At 44.3% G+C, this 16,563-nt stretch overlaps 1 protein-coding gene across 3 annotated transcripts in view; it reads right to left on the reverse strand.

Moving 5' to 3' along the window:
- Positions 1-16,563, reverse strand: part of BTD (biotinidase) — a 40,782-nt gene that overhangs the window by 17,182 nt on the left and 7,037 nt on the right. For all 3 annotated transcript variants that reach the window (XM_010856730.1, XM_010856731.1, XM_010856729.1), the window contains exon 2: positions 592-862. In XM_010856730.1, coding sequence (XP_010855032.1) covers positions 592-846 — 255 coding nt within the window. In that variant the 5' untranslated portion in view covers positions 847-862. The remainder of the gene's footprint in view (positions 1-591; positions 863-16,563) is intronic.

Consider the following 16,563-nt stretch of genomic DNA (forward strand, 5'->3'; position numbering starts at 1 on the left):
AACCAGGGGCCTGGCCTGGCATGTCCCCCAGGCTGGAGGGGAAGCATCACCTGGGGATCTTACAAAATAATAGAATCTGACTCTGCAGGTCTAGGACGGGGCCCTGTGTTCTGCATTTCTCACAGGCTCTGGTGGGCAGGCTGATGCTGCTGGTCTGTAGACCGCCCTCTGAGTAGTGGGCCTCTAGCCCCCTGATGCGGCTCAGTCCTGAGTATTCTTTGGAAGGACTGATGCTGAAGCTGAAACTCCAATACTTTGGCCACCTGATGTGAAGAACTGACTCAATGAAAAAGACCCCGATGCTGGGAAAGACTGAAGGCGGGAGGAGAAGGAGATGACAGAGGAGGAGATAATTGGATGGCATCACCGATTCAATGGACATGAGTTTGGGTGGACTCCAGGAGTTGGTGAGGGACAGGGAGGCCCGGTGTGCTGCAGTCCATGGGGTTGCAAAGAGTCGGACATGACTGAGCAACTCTACTGAACTGAGCCACCTAATTCCTTCAGCTCAGTGCTCTGGGCCTGATTTCGCAGAGGGGCTGCAGGGGACCACCGACCCGGGGCCAGCCCGCCCTGCTGAGCACGCCTTGCCTTTCGGGCCGCAGTTGTCACTTGCTGCTCGTAGACGTCGAGGTTCCGATGCATGAGCTCCAAGGCTTGCTCGCGGCTGGTGAGGGCCAGCGGGTCGGGACTCAGGAAGGATCGGTGCTCGTACACAGCGGCCACGTAGCGGGAGGCCTGGTGGGGCTCAGCCGGACAGCCCTCCTCGGCCAGGCGCCCCGGGACGGCCACAGCCACGCAGCAGCTGCACAGGAGAAGGGCCAGCTGCCGGCCGGCTCTGGACATGGCGCCGCTCGTCAGTCTAGAAGGGGAAGGGGTGAGGAGAGGACGGCTGAGGCCAGGATCCTGCCAGGACCGGGGCTTCCGCAGATGCGATTCGTTATTCCCGGCAACTAGACGTACCCGCCAGGACGCTGAAACTCAAAGGCTTTACTTCACGTTCCTAATAAAAGGGTGTGCGATTCTCTCCAAACATGGAGCGAGGGCCCCTTAATAAAACGGCTCACTGTGTTAACCGTCTGGATCAGAACATTTCCAAAACAGACCCAGTGTTGGCCACGATTGTTTCCCCAGCAGGACTCTTCTAGCTGCAGGCTTCAGATTTAGGCAATAATAACTAGTCTAATGGTTTTACATCATTCTGTGACGTACCCCCTCACCCCACAGCCTGCCCTCCATATGCACGCTCACGCTGCAGGTCAACCGTCCAGACCGGCTGTGATGGCTGTGGTCCTCTAAGTACAGCTCGGCCACCCTGGCCATAAAACCTGAGGCATCACAACCCTCCCTGCCTTTCTTTGGTTGGGAGTGAATATCTATATACTTCTATAAAGGCTTACACATAAGCCTCCCCTTAGCCAGCACAACAGTCTTTAACTTGGTGCAGAGAAACTGCCGACTTAAATTCTACTTAAATGTCAGTTTACAGACGGGCTAAAAGAAGTCTGCCATCACAGCATGGCTCCCCTCACCCCTCCTTGAACTTGAGAATTGCCATCATACACTGCGTACTTTTTCTACTCCTGTCTCTGGATTACCAAAACTCCTGTTTTTTTTTTTTTTTAAAAAAAAAGCATACTCATTTGGAAATTAAAATCCTTCAGCAGTAATAAAATGCAACTTTTTGAAAATAAATGAGAATTTTCTGGAAAGGAAACTCAGCTTTCTAGCTCTTACTGTAAGAGATTAGAAGTAAATCATATCACTTACAATGACACTTCTGTGTGTGCCTTTTTCCCCCAAGAACAGGAATTTTAATATTTAATAGTTATCTGTCACTGGGCGTTTTTACACACAGTTCTGCCTTGAAAATCGACCTGGTCTGGCAGCCAAAGCCCCTCCCCTGGCACACAGATTTGCCGGGTGGTGCCAAGGCCGGGCCCCCTGCTCTCTGGAGATGTACCCAGGCTGACCAACCACCCAGGAATCCAGCTAAACATCAAGACAGCAGAAAGAGATCAAGAAACCATATTCTGCTCCTTAATGAGAAAATGACGTCCCGCCCAAGTCGGACTCAGAGGCCCTGTGCTTGCTTTCCAAAACCAGACTCTCCAGGCCACAAATTTCTTTTTCTTGCAAAAGTTCCAAAAATAAAAGCAACTCTAACTATTTTCAGGAGCAGCCCGGGCTCCGGGTGCTCCGTCAGAACCCGCACGGACTCAGAGACTGCTCCGGCCAGGCAGGCGGCCCCTTCCCCTGCCCCAGCGGCCCCTCGCAAACTGCCCCTCCTTCCCTGGGGAATAAAGGGTCCACCCAAACGCCAGGCCCCGGGGCGCTGCCGTGTCAGGAGGTCAGAACAAGGGGCCTTTGAGCCCACGGTCAGGAGCTTTTGAGCAGAAACAGAAGTGCAATTGATAAGCTTTCTTACTTGAGTTTTGTTTCTGAAGACCAGCAAGGAATAATTTTTGAAGTCTCAAAATCTGTTTAACATTCCAGCTCTGGTTTCAGAATGATGATAATGGAGAGTGGTTTGAGGGGGGATACATTCATCTTCAAAGTCACATTCGCAATGTAAGGCCGTGGCCTCCCTGAGTGAGTGAGTGAAAGTCGCTAGTCGTGTCCGACTCTTTGCGACCCCATGGACTATAGGGTCCATGGAATTCTCCAGGCCAGAATACCAGAGTGGGTAGCCTTTCCCTTCTCCAGCGGATCTTCCCAACCCAGGGACTGAACCCAGGTCTCTCCCTAAGAGGGAGGAAAACGAGGCCCCTGATGGGGGTGCGTGTGGGGCAGATGACCCGGGGCTGGGTGCGTGCAGGTCAGGAGGCCCTGGAGCAAGGGCGCTGTTTGCAGGCCCTGCTTTCTCAGCTAAGAGCTGCCCACCACTGATGTGGGGACGCAGAACCTTTGTTTACATCTCAGGGACTGCAATCCGGCAAAGCAAGGAACTCGCGGAAATGGCACGGAATCACCTTTCTTTCTATTTTGAGAAAATAAATTTAGATTCTTTACAAAAGGTGCCATCATTTCTGCGTGAACAGAGGTCAGTCAGGAATGAGCGGTTAGGCAGATTCAGCCAGGTAGTCACGCTCCAAAGGAAGTAAGCCTACTGAGGCAGCAGAGAATGAGTCATTCAAGTAAAAATAGGCACCACAGCGTCCCTGCTGCAAAGCGGTGCCACTGCAGACGTTTTAACCGAATTCTTCATGTAGCAGGAGCTCTGAAAGGCAGGGCTGGTGGGCGGCCAGGATGCGAGGGGGCCCGGAGTTGGCTCGGGAGCCATGCCCGTGGCTGAGGGGTGGGGGGCTTCCCGGGAATACCAGGGCCCTAGAGTCAGGAGGTTTCTGGCAGCCCAGCAACTGACCCCCCTGCAGAGCTGGGCAGGGCCTGGACCCTGAACACAGAGGTGGCTGGAGGCCTGTGTTCAGTCTGAAGAGTGAGCTACGAGCCTCCTTCCATCATAGGTATTTGACGTGAGATGAGACTCCAAGAAAGGCCCGGCGTGGAGGCGTCACTGAAGCGACACCTGACTCCCACCCCCTGCTTCCTGTGCCCCCCTGAGCCGGCAGGGAGATGGCAGGGCTGGCGGACACTCATTTCAATGTCCACGTGACGCCTGCCCGTGCCAGATGCAGGCGCTGGCCTCAAGGACCCAGTGGTGAAGGTTCCCAGCCCTTCCGAGTGGACCACCCCCCACCACGTATCTGCCACAATGCACACAGAGGGTCCCTCACTCGTGACTTTATGATGCTGTGAAAGCTGTATGCTTTTAGCAGAAACCGTGCTCGGGACTCAGAATGGGGGCCTGCCTAGCGACCCTCTCTCAGCCTGCACGTGGCAGACTGGACCCTAAGATCACGAGGCTGAACAACCCGCACTCTGACAACCATCTAGCCCCACACCTCGTGCTGTTTCTCCTTTCCAGTAGGTGTTCCAGAAATCCCGTGAGACTTCCACCCTTTATGACAAACCAGGCCTGGGGTTAGAGGGTTCTGCCCACCTGCAGACTACTGTGAGTGCTCTGGGCACAGCAGGTGGGCTGGGCGTGCTGAGTGCACTTTCTACCTTCAGATCTTTCAACTGATGACGAGTTTATTGGGACATTAATCCCACCGCTATTGCCCTGCTGACTGTACTTCATGCAGCAGCTGGCAATAAGTAGGAAGGAAAGATAGAGACAGGGGAGAGGGCAGGGAGGGCCGGCGGTGGGGGTGGGGGCAGGTTTTAAATCAGGAAGGGCTCAAAGAGACCCTGGTATCTGAAGAAGGTACGAGACAAGGGCTGTGGACTCCTGGTGGGGAAAGGGCTCCAGGCAGAGGGCTGCTTGGTTACAAGGGCCAAGTGGGGGCTTCGGGGATGGCTCGAGAAACAGCCAGGAGAGCAGAGGGCTGGGAGGTGGCGGAAAATGAAGTCAGAGGGCGGCAACGGGCAGCTCCTCCAGTGGTTCCCCCTCTCCTCCGGCCCCTTCTCCACAGAGATCCAGGTAGAGCCTGAGCGCTCAGAGCTGTTCCTCTGTTCAGAATCTCCCGGTGACTCCCAGGCGCCCCCACAGGGAGGGTCAGAGCACTCACGGTCCTGACAGGAACAGCGGCCGGGGTGGAGGGACTCCTTCACGCCAGCATCCTCACCTGCCCACTGCCTACAGAAGCCTCTGCTTCTCATTTCATAAGGAAGCATGCTCCCTGGATGCTCATTCTGCTCGGGAAAGTTCCTGCGATCCATGAGGGAAAGCAATCAAAGCCTTAAATCATGATATGGAAATCGATTTTGTGGAAATTTGGTAACACGTCCATCACGAGATATTTTTACACACAAGGAACTTGGATTTTCCATCTCGCTACATGAGTCACTTTGATAATTACCTGTGTTTCCTTCCTAGCCTTGCTATTACAGTAGTGTCTTTTGCAATAAAATGAAAGGATTATTATGAAGGTATTCTTAATAAGATAATTTCAGAGGTGGGTATACACCTTTAAAATTTTATATTTAGATGTCCTGATTGTTTTAATAAAAGAGCTTGTCACTTTTCACTTGCCGGGGAGAATAACAGCCCCCTTATTGGGAAAGAGGCAGGAAGAGTTGGCAGAGGAAATGTTACATCCTGTGGAACAAAGCGGGACCAGATAAGTTATTAGGAATGTGTGGAATACACCTCTGCATGTGTCCGACAGGACTCCAAGAAAAACACTGTGAAGCTCTAAATAGTTTTAAACCCATTCTCATGAATTTTGTGATTTCCATAAGTCCTTTCACATAAGTAAGTATGAGCATCTTGTAAGTCAGACAGGAGAAATATGATATCCCTTATATGCAAAATCTAAAAAGAAATGATACAAATGAATTTATTTACAAAACAGCAACATACTAACAAACTATGAGAACTCATGGTTGCGGGGGATGGGAGTGGGAGGATGGAGGGAAGGGACAGTTAGGGAGTTTGGGATGGACATGGACACACTGCTGTATTTTAAACGGAGAACCAATAAGGACCTACTGTAGGGCACAGGGAACTCTGCTCCATGTTATGTGGCAGCCTGGATGGGAGAGGAGTTTGGGGGAGAATGGATACATGTATGTGTACGGCTGAGTCCCTTTGCTGTCCACCTGAAACCATCACAACATTGCTAATTAGCTATATTCCAATAGAAAATTAAAAAAATTTTTTTCTAAAGAAATCAGCCTATGGCTGATTCATGTTGAGGTTTGACAGAAAACAGCAAAATTCTGTAAAGCAATTATCTTTCCATTAAAAAAAGAAAAAAAGAAAGAGTGCCCCTCTCCATCTAATTTATATAATCTGAATTTAAAGAAACCCCAAGGAAGCCCCCTCCTCTCGAGCAATGTAAAGCTCCATGGCGTTGGAGCCCAGTTTCCTGCGAATTTCCGCCACCAAGACTCCGGTGCTTCAGGGGGCCGCGGAAGGTGGTGCTGGGGTTCAAGGCTGAATTCACACGGGACAGTGAGTAAGTTACCAGGCACTGCAGGCTGAACTGGTAGGTCGTGATTTCCCTTAAAAAACAGCCCAGCTGTTCTCACCAAACAAGAGAGGGACACACAGGAGTGTGACCACGGCCAGGCCTTGGGCTGGCACCTCTTTCTGTCCACTGCAGTCACTTCTCGTGGAACGCCCGATGAGCAATCACAGATCACTTGAACTGAAATAGGGCCACCTTTCTTTTCCTCAAATGGGATATTATCTCTATAATTGAAGACAAAACCGCCCCGAGACGCGCGGGTGTTGAATGAATGGAAGAAGGCTCTTTTTTTGTTTTTTTTCACTCTTGTGCAGAGAAGAGGGCCCGTGAGGCTGAGCCTCCAGGTCTGCAGCTGCCACCCTGTGGGCAAACTGGGTACCACTGTCAGCGCGAATGCCACAACAGTGGTCCTTCTTAAGAAGTAAACAGGTGTTTTTCCCCCTCCTTTCCTTCTCCCTTTCATTTCTAACATTTCACCTATCTCGTTTACAGTGAAAAAACTAGAAAGCATTTGATTTTCCAACACTGGGGTCTCGTGAAAGCTATTTTTTTTTCACTTTGTCATGTTCCTAGGACCTATTGCTTCCTCTGTATTCACAGGTGCTAAGCTAGCTGTGATTTCTAACAGCTGTGAGTGGGTGTGCACAGCAACACAGCCCACGGCAGACGCACAGGACTGTTCACAGGGAAATCTGGTCGGGGTAAAGCTCTACAGGACTCTCTTGTACGGACGCGGCCTTGCGTCTCACATCGCATGCTAACACTTTCAAACCACTTTAACATCCACTGTTTCATTTTATCTTCCTGTCACACAAAGCAAGAAAAGCAGATGGTAAAACGCCACTCTCCTGGTGAGGGAGTCCTCCAGGACCAGTTAGTGGTGACAAAAGAGAAAGCAGTTCTCCTGGCTCCTGGTCCAGCCCTCCCAGCGCACATTCAAGACAAGGATAGTTTATCAGAACTTCAAAGACCACGGTAGTGTCTTCAATGCAGCTGCAGCAGAATTCGACAGAAATTCACAGCACCCTCCCACGAGTATGGGTTGTCAGACCAGAGCAGGGGTTCTCAAACGTGGGCCTGATGCTGGGACACCCGCAGGGCTTGAACACGGAGCTCCGAGGACCCTGTTCCTGGGAGTTTTAACTCAGAAGCTCTGGGGTAGGGTCCGAGAATATGCATTTTTCTAACAAGTTCCTGGGTGATGGTGGAGCTGATGCTCCTAGCCTGGGTCACCAGGAGAACCACTGGGCTGGAGGGTAAAGGCAGGTCCATTGTGTCTCTGTCTTCTGCTCACGTCAAAGAAAAATGTGAGCCAGAACCATCACCTTTATCTCTCAGGAGCCTCTCCAACAGGGCTGAGAGAACGTGGGCAGATTTCAGAGTTTCCACTATATTACCGAAAATGAGCAGCGAAGTAAACTATCAAATTGGAGGTGGGAGGAGTCCCCAGAACAATCTGATCCAGGTCAGTTAAATAATTCAGTGCTTGTTTTTGCCTCAAAAGGAATCTCACAGTAGAACCAGATTGTTGCTGATTTTCATATGTTTAAAGTCCCTGATTTTAAAAGAATAAAACAGGGGTAATAGATAGATACTCCATTCAGTAATTTCATAAGATGAATAAGAAATATGTAGAAATACAATAAAATAAATGACATATTTATAAATTTTAATTTTTAATTAAAAAAATTTGTAAATAGTATACATTCATAAATAAATAGATAATCTGAAAAATCTTCCAGCTATATTCTGCAAAAATGTACCGGATTTCTCTTCAAAAATTTATCTGAAATCTTAGGGAGCCAAAAATGAATTGCTGAGAGCTCTTCAACTGTGGTTCATAGACCTTGGATAAGGGAGCAGGGCGAGCTCAGAGCAGCTGTGCGTCCTCACTCTCCGCGGGTCTTGGGCCAGAGGAACAGTGCGGGCGGTTGTGGCGACCCTGCTCTTCTGGGACATCTATGACTTCCGGCTGGGCTTCACCTTCCCAGCCTTCCAGAACTGTCATCAAGGTCTCTGAAATAAGCCTCCATGGTGTCAGCAAAGAACTGTCTTTCAAAGCCCTTGAGAAGCGCCGCCCCCCCCGCCCCCCGCCCATTTCTGTATTGGACTACCTTAAATCAGAGTGGTCAGAAGAAGCACCTTTTAGAGAATGAGGCCCTGAAGGCTGGACGTGGAGAAACACAAGCAGTAGACAGAAAGCACGATGCTCTAGAACCACAGGTCAAATATTCAGGGAAGATGTGCTCAGAAGTGGGCACAATGGAACGGCTCTTCATGAATTAAGCGTATGGTAGACACGATATCCCTAAGGCAAGACAGGCCAAAGATCAGGACCTCAAGGCTTGTCACTCCCGTGCTGGCGAGGGAGACACCCACGTCACAGGACCAACAGGATGGTGGGGATGCCCTGGATGCAGGCAGCGGAGAACAATGGAAACCACGGTCCCCAAGTCAAAAGAACAATCCCTAATAGGACAGTCCAGAAACACTGAGAATGGATGACAGTAGGAAGAGTAAATGAAACAACAAAAAAAGCTAAAGCAAAACAAAGCACTAGAGAAAACCTGCCAAAGGCCACCTCCTCCTACGGAGGGTGCATGAAGCATATACGGGAGAGGCACAGCTACGCTCCCCAAGAGAGGAGCAGCGACAAGCAGGCAAGTGGGTCCAGGTGCTGTCAGTCCTGAGTCCTGGTGGACGATGCCTTCAGCACAAGCGTGGTGGCAAGATGTAGGTGACCCACCGCCAAGCAGAGCGCAGCACACAGTCCTGGGTGAGAGTGACCGTCTCACGTGCGTGGCAGAGAACTGGTTACCATCTCTGCTTTTGTTCTCCTGGAGGCGCTGAGCATGCCCGGCTTTGAATAGACTGGGCATTTTTTGTGTGCCTTTTCCCCTCTGGCAAGGGTCCCAGCTCAGCCATGACTACATCCTGGTACTAACGCAAGTCCCATTGCCCTGGGCCATGCAGAGCATCTGAGGGCAGACGCCTGACTGACTGCTGCAGCTTTCCCAGTTGGGGAACTTTGGCCCAAGTTCCCCAAGCTCATAGTTGCGACATTCCTCAGCACTCAGGGCGAAGCAGTGGAATACAGCCTGGCTCTTTTGGGAAAGAGGCTACTCCTAAACTTGAAAGGGACCAACATCTAGAACCAGGATTCAATTCAAATTAATTCTGTCCAAAGGCCTACACTCTTTTCATGCCACCACACTCAGAATAACAAGAGGAAAAGTTTGACTGAATAAGTGATATTGGGATGACTGAATAACAATTTGGAAATAAGTTTAAACTTACACCATACACAAAAACAAACTCAAAATCAGGAGTTAAATATTAAATGTTAAGAAAGCTAGAATAAATTATAATTGGGTATCAGAGGTTTGATGAAACAACGGTCTAAAATCTGAAGCAGTTAAAACAATAAAAGAAACAGATCAATAAATTAAAGTTTAGATGCAAAATTGAACCTCAAGATAACACTTACAACTAGGCGAGGAACAAGAACAGATGTAAAGAAGAAAACAAATCATAAACGAACACTCTGAAAGACTCTGAACTTACGTACAAAATAAACATTAACTTGTACTATTTTAAAATACTAAATTTGGACAAATAAACTAGTAAAGTAATAATAAGTAGTAATTTCTTATTGGGAAAAAAAGTTTGACAGTTTGTATTATAAGTCACAAAAGTATGCTTCCGGGATTTGATCTTAGGAAGTCATTTAAGTAAGAAGAAAGTCAGTTGAAATGACAGCATACTATGGAAGTAAAGAATATGGGCTTTTGAGTTTTAAAATATCTGATCTGAAATCCTGGCTCTGGGACCTTCCTAGTGGTCCACTGGTTAGGACTTTGCGCTTTCACTGCTGAGGGGCCCAGGTTTGATCCCTGGTGGGGGCATTAAGATTCCACAAGTCATGCAGTGCAGCCAAAATAAATAAATAGAGTAATTAAATTATTTAAAAAGGATCCTATAAGAAAAGCAAACTAAGATTATTCACTAGCAAGTTGCCACAAAGCACATAAACATTGTAACCAAATATCTCACCATAAATGAAAAAGCCCCAAACAATTGGTTTATAAGACAAACACACAAAAAAAGACCAAACACAAAATCATTTTTAAAAGGAAGGAAAAAGAGAGGCGGGGCAGGGGTGGAGGGGTAGAGAAAGGAGAAGAGAGAGGAGGGGGAGGAGAAGGCAGAGGGGGGGAAATGAAATGTTATTTGGTAGAACTTAATTGGAGGAGGAAATGGCAACCCACTCCAGTGTTCCTGCCTGGAGAATCCCAGGGAGGGCAGGGCCTGGTGGGCTGCCGTCTATGGGGTCACACAGAGTCGGACAAGACTGAAGCGACTTAGCAGCAAGAGAGAAGGAAAAACAAACACCATCAAATAAATTAAGGCACACTTCCAGTTACAAAATAAGTCCTGGGATGTAATGTACAGCATGGTGACTATAGTTTATAATACTGTATTGCATATCTGAATGTTGCTAAGAAAGTAAATCATAAAAAATGCTCATCATAAAAAATATTTTCAACTATGTGTGGTGACTGTGGTGATCATTTAGTAATGTACACAGATATCAAGTCATGATGCTGTACACCTGAAACTAACATAATTTTACATGTCAATTACACCTCAATTTTAAAAATGAACTTAAAAAAAAAAAAAGAAACGAAAGCAAGTACAGAACAGCACAAAGAATCTGATGACGCTGTAAATAATATACGTGACAAGGGGTCAAGAATGAGAAAGTGAGCAACGTGAATGGAAATGTAGAATTGAAAAGGAGTCTAGAGGAAATGACAGATAGGGAGGGCTGGTGAATGAGAGCCAACATATACACAATTGGGAAACCCATAAAAGAAAAGGGAAATAAATGTGCCGTGGAGACACCCTTCCCTTGAATGCAGGTAGAAGCTATGCTTTGCTTCCAGTCAACAGAACATGACAAAGGTGAATGGATTTCACATGTAATTAAAATCTCAAATCAGCTAATTCTGAGTTCTTTAAGAGATTATCCTGAGTGGGCCTGACCTAATCAGGTAAAGGACTTTGAAAAAGGAACTGGTGTCTTCCCTGGAGTCAGACACTTTCTCTTCTCCTGTCCTTGAAGAAGAAAGCTACCAGGACTTCTACTATTGCAAGGAAATTATTCTTCTAAACACCAGTTGAGCTTGGAAGAGGACTCAGCCTTGGATGAGACTGTGAACCCAGCTGACATCTTCACTGTGCCCTTGGGAGGTCCTGCTCAAAGGGTGCAGTTAAGCTTGCTCAGACGCCTTGACCACTGAAACTGTGAGATAATAAATATGCTGTGTTTTAAGTTACTAAATGTGTGGTAAGTTGTTACACATAGATAATACATAATGATACAATAATAGATAATAGATAATGGAAGAGGAACATTATTTAAAGATGTAATTGAAGAAAACTTTCCAGAAAGAAAAGCAGATTTGAACTTACATATTGAAAGGACACACCAAAACTCAGGAAGGAAAGAAACAGAATCTCAACACCAGTACATCGTCTAGTAAGATTCCTAACCTTCAAAGACAAAGTGGGAATCACTTGGAAAGCCGAGTAAAATGATCAAGGGCATTTATAAGAGCACAAAATCAGGCGCTCCTCAGACTTCGCCACAATAACGTCAATGCTAGTAAACCCTACATAGAGTCCTTCTGAAGAAGAAAATATGAACCAGGAGTTTTCTTCTATGCCAAACTGTGTTTGATGTATAGAAATAAGAGATAATAGACTGGACAATGCAAGAACTCAGGGAATATTATTTTTATCAGTCTTTCTTGAAAAAATACACATAGGATAAACTGCCAACCAAGAGGTGACTTTAAAAATATGGCAAATAAACTGACAATAATCCTTTAATAGGACAGCTGGATCCAGAGACTGGATTGAACTCAGGTTCTATCCTTTGGGGATGACTATGCATGGTAGTATGTTCTTTTGGCATGAGACATGTGTCTGACTCTATTTTTATGATCTTAGAACAAACCATCAATCCTTAATGCCTTTTTCTATTCATTTAGAATTGCAATGCTGGTAGTCTATTATTTCATTTTCCTTCATTAATTGTAGTGGTTTTTATAAAGAGATATTTTATCTATTATTTGGTTATCTAATGGTACAGTTCATATAGCAAAGACAGGATAAACGCTAGATTCTCTCTCAATCTTTTTAAAATCAGTTTTCAAGACAAGTAACTTATTATCTGAAGGTGACCAATTTTTTAAAAATATTATAAATTCAAGGATTTGAACATATTTCATGGGTTTTTTCCATTGCAATTATTATCATTATAGAAACTCATCCTTGACTCATAGTAGCCTTTTCGAGTCAGCCCTTGATTCCTCTTGACATTACTCTAATTGACACCTTCTTTGTAATTTAACACTAAAAGATGTCCCAAGCTTACTGTATACATTTCCTGGCTCAGAGTTGGAAGTGGCCATTTCTCCAAGAAGTCTTGGGCACAAAAACTGGTTCTTTGAAAGGACTAATGAAATAAACAAGACTGCATCAAGATAGATCAAGGAGAAAAGTAACAAAAACACACATGTACATGTACATGAAAAACTAAACAGGAGCACACTTGTGATTACAACGGAGATCACAGAACTGATTACTGGATGCTCTGGTACAAATATGTGTTAAAAGGATATCTGGATGAAAATGCCCATTTTTTTAAGAAAATAAAGCTTGCCAAAACCAAGTTCAAAAAGGATAGGAAAATGAAGCAGACCAATTTCCCAAGAAAAATTAAATTATCAAAGACTCTCTCTAAAAGCACCAATCCTGGTATATTTTTCAGTAGAATTCTCCCAAACATCCAAGTAAAGATACATACTGTATCTTTTTTATACAAACATATTTAAACATAAATATTGTATACAAACTATTCTAAAACTTTTTAAAGGACAGTATAAGTATAACCTTGATACCCAAGCTAGATAAGGATAGTTCAAGACAGGAAAATAACGGTTAACTTTCATTCTTAAACATAAATGCAGGAAGCTTAAATAAAAATAATAGCAAACTTAATTAAGCAATGTTTACATCATGACCAAGTAGGATTTATCAAAGAATGATGAATCCTTTAATATGAGAAAGCATATCAACTCAATTCACCACATTAACACATTAAAGGAAATTAAAATGTCACATATCAGTGCTTCTTATCTATACTGTATTGGAGGTCTTAGCCTGTGCAATAAGATAAGAAAAAGAAGAAGTATATATGCAAAGGAGAAATGCAGATGGTCCACAAACACCTGAAAAGATGTTCAACATCACTAAACATCAGGAAAATGCAAATCAAAACCACAATGAGATATCACCTCATACCTATCAGAATGGCTAGCATCAAAAAGAATACAAATACAAACGTTGGTGAGAATGTGGAGAAAAGGAACCTGTGCACATTGTTGATGGGAATGTAAATTGGTGCAGCCACTAAGGAAAACAGCAGGGAGGTTCCTCAAAAAATAAAAATGAAACTAGCAAGTGATCCAGCAATTTCACTCCTGGGCATAGATATAATGCTAATTCGAAAAGACACACGCACCCTAATGTTCACAGCAGCACTGTTTACGATTGCTAAGATTTGGAACCAACCTAAGTATCCGTCAATAGATGAATGGACAGAGAAGACACACAGAAAGCAATACTACCCAGTCATATCAAAGAATGAAATACCTTACATGTGCAATCTAAAAAACATAAAAAACTAGCAGATATAACAAAAAAGCAGCAGGCGCATAGAGACAGAGAACAAACCAGGGGTTACCGCTAGAGAGAGTGAAGAAGGAGGGGGCATTAAGTGGTACAAACTATTATGTACAAAGTCAGTCACAAGGATATATTGTACAGCAGAGGGAACATAGCTAATATGTAATAATAACTATGAATGGAGTACAGCCTTTAAAAAATATTTTAAAATAATTGAGGAATGTTAAAAAATACAAAATATAGAAGATATAAGGACAAAAAAAAAGACACAGAACTTTCATGAATATGACATGCTTATCAACAAAGTCACCCAAGAGAATCTATGAGCTAATTATAATTAACAAGAAAATATAGTAAAGTAGTTAGATTTGGGACCAGCACATGAAAATTAATTGCATTCTAATACACTGACCCCTCCAAAAAAACTAGAAAATGCAAATAACCAAATAGTAAGATACTTAGACATAAACATAATAAAAGATTTTTATTAAAGATTGAGGAAAAATAAAATAAATGGAGAGATATATATCATGCTTATGTTAAAACAGACTTAATATAAAGATACTGTTCTATCCAAGTTAATTTATGAACAATGTAATTCCAATTAGAATCTCAAGAGTATTTCATGGAACTCGATAAACTGATTTTATAATTTACACAAAAGAGAAGGCCAAGAATAAACCCAGTGGCAGGATAATGGCCCCACAGAGAGGTTCACATCCCAATCCCTAGAAGTTGTGAATATGTGGAAAGGGGGAATTAAGTTTGCTGATAAACTGACTGAAATAGGGAGATTACCCTGGATTGTCAGGTAAACTCAGCGTAGTCACACAGCCCTTAGGAACAGAGAAGCAGGAGAACCTGAGTGAGTAGGACTTGGCCTGACACTGCTCACTTTGAAGATGGAGCCAAGAATGTGAGAGGCCGCCCGGGGCTGGAAGGAGAAAGGCGTGGATTCTCCCCTAGAGACTCCAGAAAGGAATGCGGTCCTGCCAACGCCTTGATGTTTTATCCCAGTGAACCCTGTGTCAGATGTCTTAACTACAGAACTCTTAAAATGATAAATTTATGTTGTTTTAAGCCATTCAGTTTGTTACGGCAGTGGCAGGAAACTAATTACATTAGGTGAGATGGTTTCAAAATGACAAAGTAGAACAACTTATCCTACCAACATAAAGGCTTATTTCAAAAATGTAGAAATTAAGATAGGATTGGACTGGATTGGGGTAGGAAAAGAACAGAGAGTCTAGAGACAGGCCAACATGCATGGCAACTTGATAAATAACCTTATGGATCACTGGGAAAAGAATGAAGTACACTATCAAAGATGCTTGGACAACAGGTATTTTAGTAAACTGACTGTAAAAACGGCTAGAAATTCTTCTCTCTTTGTTCATGTTCCTTTATCATGAAACACTAATGCCATCCCACTCAGAGTCTTAGCTCCACCTGTAATGCACTTTGGCTAATGGGATGTTAGCAAACGTAGGCACACAGAGGCTTTCACGGTGGGATTTGTCCCCTTTTGCAAACTGCTGCCAAACAAAGAAGCTCAGGGAAGCTTACTGAATGATGAAAGATACATGTGCAGTGAGGATAAGCCTGCCACCCCTGGGGATATGCAGTCAACCTCCAGGGGCAGAGTGACCTTGCTAACTAGCAACTGACCACAGATAATGAAGAAGCCCAGTTGAGCCCAGCCTCACAGGATTACAAATTAAATAAGTGGTGGTTGCTTTAAGTCACTGAGTTTTAGAATGGTTAATTACACAGCAAAATCTAATTGATATAGACATATTATGTATCATTTGGGGAAAAAATACTGAATTGCTACTTGTCATCATATATAAAAATCAATTTCAGGTAGACCATGAAGCTTAAATACATATATATATATATATAAAACATATATATATAATATTTATAATACTTGTAAAATGTACATATAAATATATATATAAATACATTTATATATATAAAACCTAAACTTTAAATAAAAACACACCAAAAAAATTCCTTACAACTTCAGTTTAGGGAAAGTCTTTCTCAAGCAAGATATGAAGAGATAAAACATAAAGGAAAGGAACTGTCAGTTATGGGAATTCCCTGGTGGCCCAGTGGTTAGGACGTCACACTTCCACTGCAGGGGATGTGGGTTCAATCCCTCATTAGGGAACTAAGACCCCATAAGCGGTGCAACTCAGCCGAAAACAAAGGAAAATAAAACAGAATAATTGTCAGTTGTGACCACACACCAAGAAAACCACAAAATTCTGTACATCAAAAGTAACTATGTGCTATGTGCTAAGTCGCTTCAGTCCTATCTGACTCTTTGCAAACCATGGAACGTAGCCTGCTTTCTCTGTCCATGGGATGCTCCAGGCAAGAATACTGGAGTGGGCTGCCACGTCCTTATCCAAAAGGAACTATAAACAAAGTTAAAAGACAAAGAATAAGCATCCAGAATATATTTTTAAAAAATCTATAAAATAAATAAGAAAAAGATAAACAATAAAGAACAGGACAAAAGATATAAACAGGTAATTCACAGAAGAAACCCCAAGGATAAATCCAAACACATAACTGTGTTAGGTAGTTAAAACGGGAAAAAGGAGTCCAGAATGGTGGTGGCTAGAAGACAAGGAAGGGAAAAGCCCACGAAAATAGAACAAAGGAAGGTCTGAGGACCTGAGTGAGGACCTCAGGTAGAACAAACAGCACTCGTGGCTAGCCCAGTTTACACAGGGCAGGCCCAGGGTGAGGAAAAGACATATAAAAAGAGGAGCCAAAGGGCTGGGGGTCTCTCTCCCACGGGCGCGCTCCCTCTCTCTTC

Source organism: Bison bison, unplaced genomic scaffold (assembly GCF_000754665.1).
Source record: "Bison bison bison isolate TAMUID 2011002044 unplaced genomic scaffold, Bison_UMD1.0 scf7180017864374, whole genome shotgun sequence".
NCBI lineage: Eukaryota > Metazoa > Chordata > Mammalia > Artiodactyla > Bovidae > Bison > Bison bison.